This window comes from Hemicordylus capensis, chromosome 7 (assembly GCF_027244095.1).
Source record: "Hemicordylus capensis ecotype Gifberg chromosome 7, rHemCap1.1.pri, whole genome shotgun sequence".
NCBI lineage: Eukaryota > Metazoa > Chordata > Lepidosauria > Squamata > Cordylidae > Hemicordylus > Hemicordylus capensis.
Window position 1 is genome coordinate 22,439,498 of NC_069663.1, and position 13,696 is coordinate 22,453,193.

A 13,696-nucleotide genomic window follows, 5' to 3' on the forward strand; every position below is an offset into this window, starting at 1 on the left:
AGAGATGGAAGAGATTTCCAGACGGCCGCCCTACCCTAACCGCTGAGGCCTCATGAACTGGGGTCCCTCATGAACTGGATGCACGGATAGATCATCGGCTTCCATAGGAAAGGAGAACGCAAGCCAGGGCAATTCCATTCGTCTGGCTCCCTCCATGTCCTTTCTAAACTCAGTTTGCACATTCCTGTCCCCATCTGGTGGCATTGGAGAAGGAACTGCAGGGCGTTTCCCTTAAAAGGACAAGACCTTTTTTTTTTTTTAATGCTGGTGGGGTGCTTTCCTATTGAGCTCGACACAGCAATCTGAGCCTCAGACTCTGTAACACACGTCTTTGGGAGTCCGCTTTCGCTTTCGCTTTCTCTTTTTAAATATAACACGCAGGCGCAGTTTATAAGCGTTTGTTGGGAGTCTTCTTGGTTCCTTTGTGGGCGCTTCTTGCCAGATCAGCAAGAACGTTATATTCCGGTTGGTGTTCCTGGGAGGAGGTCAGATTCTGACATGCAATGTTACTACGGTGGCCGTTGCCTTTGAATTCTTCTGTCACTCCTTTATTTTGTGGGGAAGGGGATACGGAATCCGCAGGGGTAACAACCAGCTTGGGGGTCTGTTCTGTTTGGGGGGTGGGGGGTTGTTTTGAGGGGAAATTAAGCTCTTCCCTTCCGTGCTGCAGTTCATCCTTTAGCTCTGCCTTATTGTCTCACTTTTGTAACCTTTGCGATGGAGAAGGGGCTTCTTTACACCTGGCTGCAATGTAACGGGTCGCTTGTCTCCAGTATTTCGAATTTGCAATATGATTTTTATTACCATTCCTGGAACTGTATGAAGAAGAAGAAACTTATTAGATTCTCTTTTTGGAATGCTTTGGGTAAGAAATGGTGCTCCTCAGATTTTAGATTTCTGAATAATTACATGATATAGGAAAATATATTTATTTAACAACGAATTAATTAGTGGAATTGCATAAGTTAATGCAAATTCCTTGGAAACCTGGCCTCCTGCCTTCCTGCTGGTTGCACTTACGGTTTTCAGAGCTGGTGCCAGAGACCCCATCTGGATAACTAGCCTAGGATGGTAAAGGTAGAGTTGTGTCCTCGAGTCGGTTTCGACTCCTGTCGACCACAGAGCCCTGTGGTTGTCTTTGGTAGAATACAGGAGGGGTTTCCCATTGCCGCCTCCCGTGCAGTTTGAGATGATGCCTTTCAGCATCTTCCTATATCGCTGCTGCCCGATATAAGTGTTTCCCATGGTCTGGGAAACATACCAGTGGGGATTCGAACTGGCAACTTTCTGCTTGTTAGTCAAGCATTTCCCCGCTGTGCCACTAGGAAGAGAGTTAAGTAAAACTCCTACAGACCCAGCCTGGCTCAGTGATGCCATCCATTCTGGCAATTTTCTGACTATAGTAACACCTATATCGGGCAGCAGCGATCTAGGAAGATGCTGAAAGGCATCATCTCATACTGCGCGGGAGGAGGCAAAGGTAAACTTTAGCAAGTATGACTTCTTCATCATCATTGCTTCAGATCGATACACTGACAATGAGACCAAGCTGGCCTGTGAGATTCAGAAAATGCATAGGAAGTTTTACTATGTGCATTCCAAAATGGATCTCAGAATGAAATCTGCAAGAATGAACCCAGAACTGCAGTTCTAGCTCTTTAGGAAGCTTTCGCTCTCTCTCTCTCTCTGCCCCCACCCCCACTCCGCATTGGCTAGAAGGATAACACAGACACATGCCATGTGAACTTGTTTCAAAACAAAACCTGAGTGTGGAGGAGAGGGGGTGCTTCCCTCAGTGCCATGAGTGTAGTTTGAAGTGGCTTCGCTCAACATTTACCCTGAAGCCATGTGCGAATATCTCCCTGGTTCTAGGGCTGGGAGAGAGGGAGCAAAATCTCTCTCTGCCCGCTCCCTCTGCTCCATGAATAATGTTACACACCACTCCCAAGAGAGTCACACACAGGAGCCTTGCTGGATCAGGCCAGGCCTTTGTGGGTGGCCGCAGCAGGCACAGCCTGGAGTTGCTTGTTGCGTGGATGTGTTTGCCTGGGGAGGGAGGAGCAGTTCCTTGTCGGAGGAGGCTTGGTGTCCCAGACGCAGCAGCAGGGCACTCCAGATAGGCTCGGGTGCGGTCCCTCTGGGTTTGCAAAATGAAACGGAGGACTTATCTGAGCAGAAGCACCTGGCCCTGGGCCTCCGGCTGCTGCTTCTGAAGGGCAAGGCAAGCAAGTCAGCTCATGATACAAGGGAAGAGGCTTGCAGGCCCAAGGGGGCAGAGGCGTAACAATAGGGGGGGCAGGGGGGGCATGTGCCCCCGGCTCCATCTTTGCACGTCATGTGGGGGGCGCCGCCATGACTGCCGCCGATCCCAATTTTTTAATTTAAATTTATTATTATATTTTATTTGAATTCCCCCGAAAAATTCTGGGCGGGTGGCAGCGTCTCTCTGGCTCCAGGGTGCCCGGGTGGTGGTGGACCTGGCTGGCATGCACCCGCAACCCCGCACCGCAGCAGCAGCGCACTCAAGAGATCTCTAGGTGGTGGGCGGTGGATAGGCGCTCCCATTGGCTGGCGGTGAGCATGCTCCTGCCAGTTCACTCGAAGCTGGCGAGAGAGCGTTGTCTGCTCTACTGTGCTGCTCCTTCTCCTGTGCTGTGCTTCGAGCTGCTGTGCCTGCCTGCATGCCGTGATCCTCATCAGCGTGTTACTAGCTGCCTGCTGCTGCTATAATCTTGAATTTATCTCTCTCAAGTGTGTGCAGAAAAAGGTAACAAGCCAGTTGCTTCACTTGGTTCCCCTTGTTTTATCATCACCACGTGTGCTGAGTCCAAGTTGCAGGCGGGCGCAGTGCAGCGGGCAGGCACAAACCCAACCCACTTTGTTTCCCCCAATGGGAGTGTTGAAAAGACTCTTGTTTTGGATTGCATTTGTGTATGTCTGTTGTTTTTCTTTTTAAAGAAAAGTTTTTATACCCCATGGGGGGGGGGCCGCGTTGAGGAAACAGTTGGGTGAGCTGGCTTCTGGGTGTGTGTGTGTGTATCTTGGGGGCGGCGGGGGTGACCTGAACCCTCTCCCCTCCCTTTGCTAATGAAATTGCCGTCCAGTTCCGCCCCTAGCCCCTCTCTGCCTTGTAATGCGCTTGGAGGGGTAAAGGAGGAAGTTTCAATTATATCATTTAGGGACAAGTCTGAACGGAGAATCGGGCAGTGGAGGGGCGGTGGGTGCACTGAACAATTCAAGGGAGCCCACTCAGCCCCGGCGCGGCAGCCTTCCCTTAGCTGACGAACAGAGCAACCAGGCACACGCGCTGAGTTGGAGAGTTGGTTAAACTAACTCTCCCCATGCGGTTTCCTGGTCATGTGTCTTCTCTCCTCCTCCTCCTCCCACCACCCGCCCCCGTGTGTGTGTGTTGAGCTGCTGCCTGATTTTTCACTTTGGTATCTATTCTCTGGATGGAAATAAGAAAGGAGAAGGAGTCCTGGCCTCGCCAGAGTGGTGGGGGTGGGGGCTGGAACAGAGAGTGGGGTGGAGGGTGAGCTCAACAATTCAAGGGAGCCCAGCCCACTCAACCCCAGCGCGGCAGCCTTCCCTTAACTGAGGAGAGGAGCAGCCGGGCACACGCACTGAGTTGGGGAGTTGCTTAAACTAACTCTCCCCATGCAGTTTCCCAGTAATGTGCCATCTCTCCTCCTCCTCCCTCCACCCCCGTGTATGTGTGTTGAGCTACTGCCTGATTTTTCACTTTGGTATCTCTGGATCCGGACCTGAAGGAATAAGAAAGGAGAACGAGCCCTGGCTTCACAAGAGGGGTGGGGTGAAGAGGGAGAGATTTTTTTCTTCTCCAAGAAGATGACGCTGCTGCTGCAGTTTCCTCGGGAAAGGGAGTCAAGTTTCTTATTTTGAAAATGTTTTGAGAAACTTCCTCATATCATTCTGTGACAATAGCTGATGGCATTTAGATAATGGGGTGTATAGAGAGAAGCTGTCTCCCCACCATTGTCCAACAAGAGGAGCGTGAAGCAGAGGCGTAACTAGGGAAAATGGCGCCCGGGGCAAGCACTGAAATGGCGCCCCCCGTGCCCCCCCGCGCCACAACATACTACATTATACTTAGGTTTTTCCTCACAAGCGCCCGCCGCCGCCGCCAAGCCAGGCCACTGACTGGCCGCCAGGCGCCAGCAAAGCAATGGGGGGGGGCACGGGCGGCGCAGAAGAGACCGCTCATGGGGGATGGGCTGCCGACGCGCTCCCTTGATTGCTGCAGCGCTGCTGCACTGAGCAGGAAACATTTGTATTAACAAAAAATTAAAAGAAAAATTAAAAAAAAATTTTTGTCATGTCGGCGCCCCCCATGTGACCAGAAAAGATGGCGCCCGGGGCACGTGCCCCCCCTGCCCTCCCTATAGTTACGCCTCTGTTTCCCTTAAAAGGACAAGACCTTCTTTTTTAATGCGGGGGGGGGGTGCTTTCCTATTGAGCTCGACACAGCAATCTGAGCCTCAGACTCTGTAACACACGTCTTTGGGAGTCCGCTTTCGCTTTCGCTTTCTCTTTTTAAATATAACGCGCAGGCGCAGTTTATAAGCGTTTGTTGGGAGTCTTCTTGGTTCCTTTGTGGGCGCTTCTTGCCAGATCAGCAAGAACGTTATATTCCGGTTGGTGTTCCTGGGAGGAGGTCAGATTCTGACATGCAATGTTACTACGGTGGCCGTTGCCTTTGAATTCTTCTGTCACTCCTTTATTTTGTGGGGAAGGGGATACGGAATCCGCAGGGGTAACAACCAGCTTGGGGGTCTGTTCTGTTTGGGGGAGGGGGGGTTGTTTTGAGGGGAAATTAAGCTCTTCCCTTCCGTGCTGCAGTTCATCCTTTAGCTCTGCCTTATTGTCTCACTTTTGTAACCTTTGCGATGGAGAAGGGGCTTCTTTACACCTGGCTGCAATGTAACGGGTCGCTTGTCTCCAGTATTTCGAATTTGCAATATGATTTTTATTACCATTCCTGGAACTGTATGAAGAAGAAGAAACTTATTAGATTCTCTTTTTGGAATGCTTTGGGTAAGAAATGGTGCTCCTCAGATTTTAGATTTCTGAATAATTACATGATATAGGAAAATATATTTATTTAACAACTAATTAATTAGTGGAATTGCATAAGTTAATGCAAATTCCCTGGAAACCTGGCCTCCTGCCTTCCTGCTGGTTGCACTTACGGTTTTCAGAGCTGATGCCAGAGACCCCATCTGGATAACTAGCCTAGGATGGTAAAGGTAGAGTTGTGCCCTCGAGTCGGTGTCGACTCCTGGCAACCACAGAGCCCTGTGGTTGTCTTTGGTAGAATACAGGAGGGGCTGACCATTGTCTCCTCCTTTGCAGTGTGAGAGGATGCCTTTCAGCATATTCTGATGTTGCTGCTGCCCGATATAGGTGCTTCCCATAGTCTGGGAAACATACCAGCGGGGATTCGGACCGGCAACTTTCTGCTTGTTAGTCAAGCATTTCCCCGCTGTGCCACTAGGAAGAGAGTTAAGTAAAACTCCTACAGACCCAGCCTGGCTCAGTGATGCCATCCATTCTGGCAATTTTCTGACTATAGTAACACCTATATCGGGCAGCAGCGATCTAGGTAGATGCTGAAAGGCATCATCTCATACTGCGCGGGAGGAGGCAAAGGTAAACTTTAGCAAGTATGACTTCTTCATCATCATTGCTTCAGATCGATACACTGACAATGAGACCAAGCTGGCCTGTGAGATTCAGAAAATGCATAGGAAGTTTTACTATGTGCATTCCAAAATGGATCTCAGAATGAAATCTGCAAGAATGAACCCAGAACTGCAGTTCTAGCTCTTTAGGAAGCTTTCGCTCTCTCTCTCTCTCTGCCCCCACCCCCACCCCGCATTGGCTAGAAGGATAACACAGACACATGCCATGTGAACTTGTTTCAAAACAAAACCTGAGTGTGGAGGAGAGGGGGTGCTTCCCTCAATGCCATGAGTGTAGTTTGAAGTGGCTTCGCTCAACATTTACCCTGAAGCCATGTGCGAATATCTCCCTGGTTCTAGGGCTGGGAGAGAGGGAGCAAAATCTCTCTCTGCCCGCTCCCTCTACTCCATGAATAATGTTACACACCACTCCCAAGAGAGTCACACACAGGAGCCTTGCTGGATCAGGCCAGGCCTTTGTGGGTGGCCGCAGCAGGCACAGCCTGGAGTTGCTTGTTGCGTGGATGTGTTTGCCTGGGGTGGGAGGAGCAGTTCCTTGTCGGAGGAGGCTTGGTGTCCCAGACGCAGCAGCAGGGCGCTCCAGATAGGCTAAGGTGCGGTCCCTCTGGGTTTTTCAAAATGAAACGGGGGACTTATCTGAGCAGAAGCACCTGGCCCTGGGCCTCCGGCTGCTGCTTCTGAAGGGCAAGGCAAGCAAGTCAGCTCATGATACAAGGGAAGAGGCTTGCAGGCCCAAGGGGGCCCTGTCTGCTTGGCATGGGTCTGAGGCAAGAGGCTCTCGCTCTCTCTGTGCACCCCATGGAAGCTGGTGGTAGAAAGGTGCCACACAGGCAAGCTTTCTCCCTGGCTCAGTTGCCAAAGCACTCGGCTCTCTAGTGAGAATTCTCCCTGGTCTTGTACTGCCCAGGCAATGCACCTTACATTTTCCCTTTCAGGGTCAGAACACCAGAGCCTCCATCTTCTGTTTGTTGGCAATATCTCCGAACTGGAGCAGGGTATATGAGGAGCAGCAGTGGTTTCAAGTGTGGAACATAGGAAGCTGCCATATACTGAGTCAGACCATTGGTCTATCTAACTCAGTATTGTCTACACAGACTGGCCGCGGCTTCTCCAAGGTTGCTGGCAGGAGTCTCTCTCAGCCCTATCTTGGAGATGCTGCCAGGGAGGGAACTTGGAGCCTAGATGCTCTTCCCAGAGCAGTTCCATCCCCTAAGGGGAATATCTTACAGTGCTCACACTTCTAGTCTCCCTTTCGTATGCAACCAGGGTGGATCCTGCTTAGCTTAAGGGGACAAGTTGATAATGAAATGTTTAATCCAGGCCTACAAATAAGTATATGTTAAAGTGTAACTCAAAAGTTTGGTTCACATCCCTAATGAAATATGAAACTAACAGGAGGCCAGAGTTAAGAGCAATAAGCCCCCCTCCCAAGAATGTGGGTTGAGGGGCCCACCGAGGCAACAGGTACCAGGAGTGGTCAAGCACAGGCCATTAGTTGAATTCCTTCACCAGCTGAAAGAGGGTCTGACTGGTATGAAAAGATACCATAGGGATTAAAGTTGTCAGAAGCCAGGTAGTTAATCATCTTCTCAGGCTCTAGATGACACCTCTGGAATATGTAAGTTTGATAACTAATGACGTGTATTAATTGCTTTATTGATATGCATGTATGTTTGAAACCTATAAAAATTTACCTGCTGTATAACTCGGCGCGCAGTATCATCCAGATGCACTCTGATGATACTCGTGCCTTTCATGACATGAAATAAAGCGCTTTCTTTGAGCACGTACCCTTGTTGTTTGACTTCATTCAGTTAAGACAACAAGTATATTGGCGAGAATTGAGTCTAATCCTCTTTGGTTCTGGCAAGACGCCCCATTCTCTATCCAAGTGATAGACGGATGAAAGCAAAGTGGCTGAATCAAACAGGAAGGCTGGATTCTAGAGGGATCTTTTCCCCGCAACAAAGTCATGCTTGCTACCACAAGACCAGCTCTCTTCCAATTCAAACCAGTATGCAATTCAAACCAGCTCATAGGAAGCTGCTATCTGAGTCAAACTCTTGGTGCATCTCGCTCATTATCATCTACTCTGGCTGGCAGTGGGGCGTGTATGCAGGACTAGGGCCAGGGGTGGGTGACTCGGCAATTCCTGGAGTCAGCTGCCTAGCTCTGGGCTTTATAGGAACGCTTCCTGTCTCTCAGTCCCCTAGAAGCCTAGCAGAGGAGTGTGAAGATCATCATCTGTTTCCCCTTCACTGCCGCTTGAGGTGAGACCGAGTGTGCACTGTTGGCTCCTTCTGCTACCGCCGGCCTGCTTCTGCTTCCCCCTGTGAGACTGCAGCCTACTGCCTCTGGGTAATGTCTGGGGTGTGTGTGCAGGACTAGGGTCAGGGGTGGGTGAAAAGGGCCCCTTAGTATACAGAACAACTACAGGGGCTGAAGCGGTGAGGTAGACGACTAGAGCGCAAGTGGAGGAAGACTCGACTCAAATCCGACAGATTATGACATAGAGAGCATTTGAAGATCTATGCTCAGGTGATACGTGCAGCAAAGAATCATTTCTTTCCCCCCGCCCCATACCATGTCAGCAAGTTCACGTGTGGCGGAGTTGTTCAGGGTTGTGAAGGGGCTAATGTGCGCCCCTTCCCCCTCGAATCAGTGCTTGGAACCAACAATTACTCGCTGTGACTTTTAAAGGAGTTTTTTGTGGGCAAAACTGCTCGTATTTGGGCCGACTTAGATTCAAACTCCACAATTGTTACAGAGTCTGATGCCGAGGTGTCCAGCACTGCAGCTCCCCTTATGTGATGATCCTGGATCAGTTTCAGTTTGTGACCCCTGAGGATGTGGACAAGTTGCTTGGAATTGTGCAGCCTGCCACCTGCCCTCTTGATCCTTGCCCGACATGGCTTATAAAAGCTGGCAAGGAAGCTGTGGTAGAAGGCCTGGTAGAGATCATAAATGCTTCTCTGAGGGAGGGCAGGATGCCTCCTTGTCTTAAAGAGGCAATCATTAGACCACTTCTGAAGAAGCCTGCCTTGGATCCCTCAGAGTTAAGCAATTACAGGCCTGTCTCCAATTTTCCATGGCTGGGCAAGGTGATTGAGAAGGTGGTGGCCTCCCAGCTCCAGGCGGTCTTGGAGGAGGCCTCTAGCAGAAGCTAGGCATGTGGGCTTCCTAACTATCAGATGCATTCCCGAAATACTTGATTTTACTCCAAGTACTTGACTTGGAAATTGAACTCCAATATTAATTAGCGGTACTCTTCTCAGCAGTGCTGCTTCTACTGCAGTTGGGGTAGATAAGGCATCTGGCGCATCTAAACTCAGACAGGTCCAGGGTCTTCCTCTGACCTTCATTCACTCCCTGGAATTCCAGAGAAGTGGGGCAGCAACCAAGAAAGCCCTTTCACGGGTTCTAGCTCCCCGAACCTCTCGGAAATCGGGGACTGACAAAAGGGCAATCTGACCAGATCTGACTGGACGGGATGTAACTGCATGGAAGAGGCGGGTCTGTAGGTAAACAGGTGCCAAACCCCGCAAGGCTTTGAAGTACTTGACTTGGAAATTGAACTCCAATCTTAATTAGCAGTACTTCTGCTTCGGCTGCAGTTAGGGTAGATAAGGCATCTAGCCCATCCATGCTCCAGCAGGTCCAGGGTCTTCCTCTTACCTTCATTCCCTCTCCTAGTCCAGACACATGGTGTGGACTATGGATGAGAGGAAGCAGCTGGCTGACCCAGCAGAATTCACCCTAAACAAGATGCAGGATAAAGGGAGCAGCAGCCAAGAACCCCTGGCCAAATGAGGGGTGGGAGACACCACACAGCTGTAAGGAGGGGGGGAGCCCGCAGAAGACTGAAACGACACCCTACAATCACTGAATTCTTGTACACGGAGGTTGCCCATGAAAAGGTGAAACTACCGAAGAAGAAGAAGAAGAAGAAAAATGCGAGGGTCACCTGTACTTTTCCAAGCATGCTCATGAGCATGGAAAGGATCAATTCTAAGAGTAGTTAAATTGATATTGACAAACTGAGATGGCATTGCAACAGTATCAAATACCATTCACAGTCACAATATTTATTTTCTTTTTCAGATTAAGAACTGCCATGGGGATTACTATCACAAAATCTTTAATAAGAAATGAACTTGGTAAACTGAAGGATCTTTTAAAAGAGAGAGATATCTCATCTGCAGCATCTGAAACTCAAAAGCAGATGGATTTATTAGAAAATGCCACACTTAACATTGCCATCACAGGGATGACAGGTGCTGGTAAATCGTCCTTTGTCAATGCTCTGCGGGAGATGGAAGATGACGATGAAGATGCAGCTGAAACTGGGGTGACACAAACAACAATGGAACGAAAGGCATATCAGCACCCCACGTCCCCCAAAGTAACCTTCTGGGATCTGCCAGGAATCGGGACAGCTGAGTTTCCAGTAAAGAAGTACCTAGAGATGGTAAAGTTTAGTGAGTATGATTTATTCATCATCGTTGCTGGAGAACACTTCACAGAGCATGAAATCAACCTGGCCCGTGAAATTCAGAAACTAAAGAAGAATTTTTACTATGTGCGCACTAAGGTGGATGTCAGTATGGACAGTGAAAAGAGAAAAAGAAATTTCTGTGAAGAAAAAACCCTTGAAAAGATAAGGAATGATTGCTGTAAAAACCTGATCAAGGCAGGAGAGTCTTCTCCAAGGGTTTTTCTAATCTCCAGATGGGATTTGAGTTTATATGATTTTCCTCTCTTGCAAAAGGCCTTAGAAGGGGGTCTGGATGACATGAAAAGACATGTCTTAATTATGAGCATGCCAACTTTCTCAAGGGACATGCTGGAAAAGAAAAAAGCTGCGATGAAGGAACTGATATGGTCGGTATCCTTTCTCTCCTGTGCTTTTGGAACAGTTCCTGTCCCAGGACTCTCTCTCGCTTGCGATCTCACCATCTTGGCATGCATAATGAACCGATTCTACAAGATGTTTGGCTTGGATGAAGGTTCCCTCCAGAGACTGGCCAAGCGAGTGGGCAAACCCGTGGAGGTGTTGAAGTCCGCTATCACCAGGACCTTGCATGCTGGCGAGATCAAAAGAGACTTTGTAATCGATTGCTTGACCAGATCAGCGCTTTGTGTCACATTGACAGGGGCAGAACTGGTTTTGGATTTCATACCCATGCTGGGCTCTGTAGCCGGTGGAGTGCTGTCTTTTGTAACTACATTCTACTTGCTGAGCAGTTTTCTGGATGATGTTGTGGAAGATGCTGAGAAGGTTGGTGCGAAAGCTGCTGAGCGTTAAAGGCCCAGTAGGAAGATGGATCTGGGAAGAGAATCTCAAGCAGAAAACATAGGAAGACATGAAACCATAATTCAAACATAAAGAAGTCAGATTTGAATGTCTGATTGGTAGCATCCCTTCCCTTCAAACCTTGCCAGATATTTAAATTTGATCCCAGTATCAAAATATCATAGAGCCTTACTTTAGCTTGTTGCAATGCCCTACAAACAGCAGTTTTGCAAGGGAGGAACCCAAAAATTCATTATAAAGAACTTCTCTGTTATTGTAGGTCGGGATCCATTGAAACTACGACCCATGTGCTTCCCCACTGTCAATTTTATGGAGATCGGCGGCATAAATATATAACATCTTTTATAAGTCGCCATCCAGGGAGTTTCCATTCTTTTAATTTTATTTACCTTTTAGCTGATCAGAACAATATAATATCTTATAAGGTGGTTATGTTTTGTTTCATATCCACTGGAATTCACGAGGAGCTTATTATGAAATGTTTAGTCTGATTTAAAAAAAATTTCTATGGTTACTATATACCTTAATGATTGATCAATCAATCAACCTTTATTATGGTCAAAGAGCAGCATAAAATTACAAGTTAATTTATAAGTTACATGTTAAAAATTAAAGGTGATTGCAAGTATAATGCAAAATATCATGAATAGGCTGAAATTAAAAATAACTGCAATTTAAAAAGAGACAAGCTAAAATAGATAAAAATTACATATATGATTTATCTTACTGGGCTTCTGTGTGTATTTCTTTTTGTGTACTGCTCAATGACAGCAAAAACTGTAATTAATATACATCATATACATATACACATACACACATCAAGGTTTGCTACAGTGTGTTTGGCAAAGAAGGCGAACACCTTGAGTGGACACTAAAGCAGGCTTGAAGACATCTGGAAGTCAACTGTGACAGCTTTTTCTTGCAAGCCGAGAGAGGAGGGGTAGGGAGGGAGATTTATCCTGCGGCGTGCTTTTTAGCATCTTTTTTGATTTCTGCTATTGCTATTATCTTTTTGAAACTGAAACCCTCTTCTTTAAGTTTTGTACCTTGACATCATGTCAATGCTTGACATTTCTATTTTGTATGCAACTATTCCTTAAGGTAATGTGCCTTGGCCCAATGCCGACATTTATTTTGTTTGTTAACTGAGAAATAAAGAGACATCAGAGGAGAAACGAATCCTATCTTTATTTTTATTTGTCTGAACAATGCTTGGATTAGCCAGGCCTAATACTACTTGTAAGTCAAGGAGCACAGTGAAAAAATGGGTCTACGACTGCCCCCATCAGCCCTAAGCGTGCACCTCCTGATGAATTGCTTATCTGGCCTGTGTGAACCTTTGGCGAAAGCTGGATCCAACTGGCACCATGCGGAGATGGCCATTTCTACCATCCAGTGTTATGCTTTGCCCGGCGCGGGTGTGTGTGTGCTCCTTTAAGGGAAATGGCGCCCTCTTAAGCCCCTGCACCATCTTGGGGTGCATGGGGTGGTGGGAAGGCCCCTGCTAACTGAGCCAAGAGGCACCTTTTCAAAGTTGTGATTCTCTTTAGTGAGCAGGGGGAGAGCAACTGGCCCTATCCGTCCCCAGCACAGCATCCTTCCAGTGGCTGTTGCTGGAGTCTGTCTTATATTTCCTTTTTAGATTGTTAGCCCTCTGGGGACAGGGGCGAAATTTTATTTATTTCTATGTAAACTGCTTTGAGAACTTTGGTTGAATTCCATAGATAAATTATGCACCATGTGAAAAGGGATTCCCTTTTGTTAGTCCTAAATTTCCTGGCATTGAGTTTCATGGGATGACCCCGGGTTCTAGTGTTGTGTGAGAGGGAGAAAACCTCTTTACCCACTCTCTTTACTCTCTGCATAATTTTATATACCTTGATCATGTTGCCCTGCAGTCGTCTTTTTTTCTAAACTAAAAAGCCCCAGCCGTTGTAGCCTTGCCTCATAAGGAAGGTCTCTGATCATCTTGGTTGCCCTCTTCTGCACCTTCACCAGTTCTACGATGTCCAGATGTAGAACCCTAAGAGGGACCCATTCTGATGGCTAACTTGGCCATTTGGCTTGACCAGGGTTTCAGGACAGCTCAGTCTTGAAGCCTATGCTATAGAGCAGGGATTCTCAGTGTTGGGTCCCCAGATGTTATTGGACTTCAACTCCCATAATCCCCAGGCTCAGTGGACTTTGGCTGGGGATTATGGGAGTTGAAGTCTAATAACATCTGGGGACCCAACATTGAGAATCCCTGCTATAGAGCATGGTAAAAGCACTGCCGGAAAGTAACTGTATTTTTCCATTGTAGGGAGCCTTGCCCCTCATTTTACGCATTATAGCGTGTGGAGCTGTGGATAGTTTTTTTCAGGCATGAAATAATGCTTCTTTGACTGCTTCTACCCGTGCATGGCAGGGTAGGAAGGCAAGGGTGCACTTCTGCAAACAAAACAAAGTGTTTTTGTTTTGGAGCGGTGCTTCCCCCTGCTGGCAGATTTGCACAAGGCAGCCGAGAAATCTTTTTTTAAAAAATCATCACATCACCCCCCCACCCCCAACTCAATTGGCCCAAATACAGCAGGGAGGAGGGGCAGGTAAATGTCTTTCAAGGAGAATATGGACAAGTCCTGCCTTGAAAACACGTTGCCGTGGATGGAAAATATGAATG

The 13,696-nt window shown here is 47.8% G+C and overlaps 1 protein-coding gene across 5 annotated transcripts; it reads left to right on the plus strand.

The window, feature by feature from the left end:
* Nucleotides 1–4,560: 4,560 nt before the first annotated feature.
* Nucleotides 4,561–12,212, plus strand: LOC128332434 (interferon-inducible GTPase 5-like). Of its 5 annotated transcripts, none has more exons than XM_053266709.1 (3): nucleotides 4,561–4,655; nucleotides 7,929–7,993; nucleotides 9,825–12,212. In XM_053266709.1, the coding sequence occupies exon 3, from the start codon at nucleotides 9,838–9,840 to the stop codon at nucleotides 11,026–11,028; it is 1,191 nt and encodes a 396-aa protein (XP_053122684.1). In that variant the 5' UTR covers nucleotides 4,561–4,655; nucleotides 7,929–7,993; nucleotides 9,825–9,837; the 3' UTR covers nucleotides 11,029–12,212. The 5 variants fall into 5 exon arrangements, with proteins under 5 accessions (XP_053122684.1, XP_053122683.1, XP_053122682.1 ...); XM_053266705.1 differs by lacking the exon at nucleotides 4,561–4,655 and adding an exon at nucleotides 5,032–5,055; XM_053266708.1 differs by lacking the exon at nucleotides 7,929–7,993 and having other exon boundaries at nucleotides 4,609–4,655.
* Nucleotides 12,213–13,696: the final 1,484 nt, after the last annotated feature.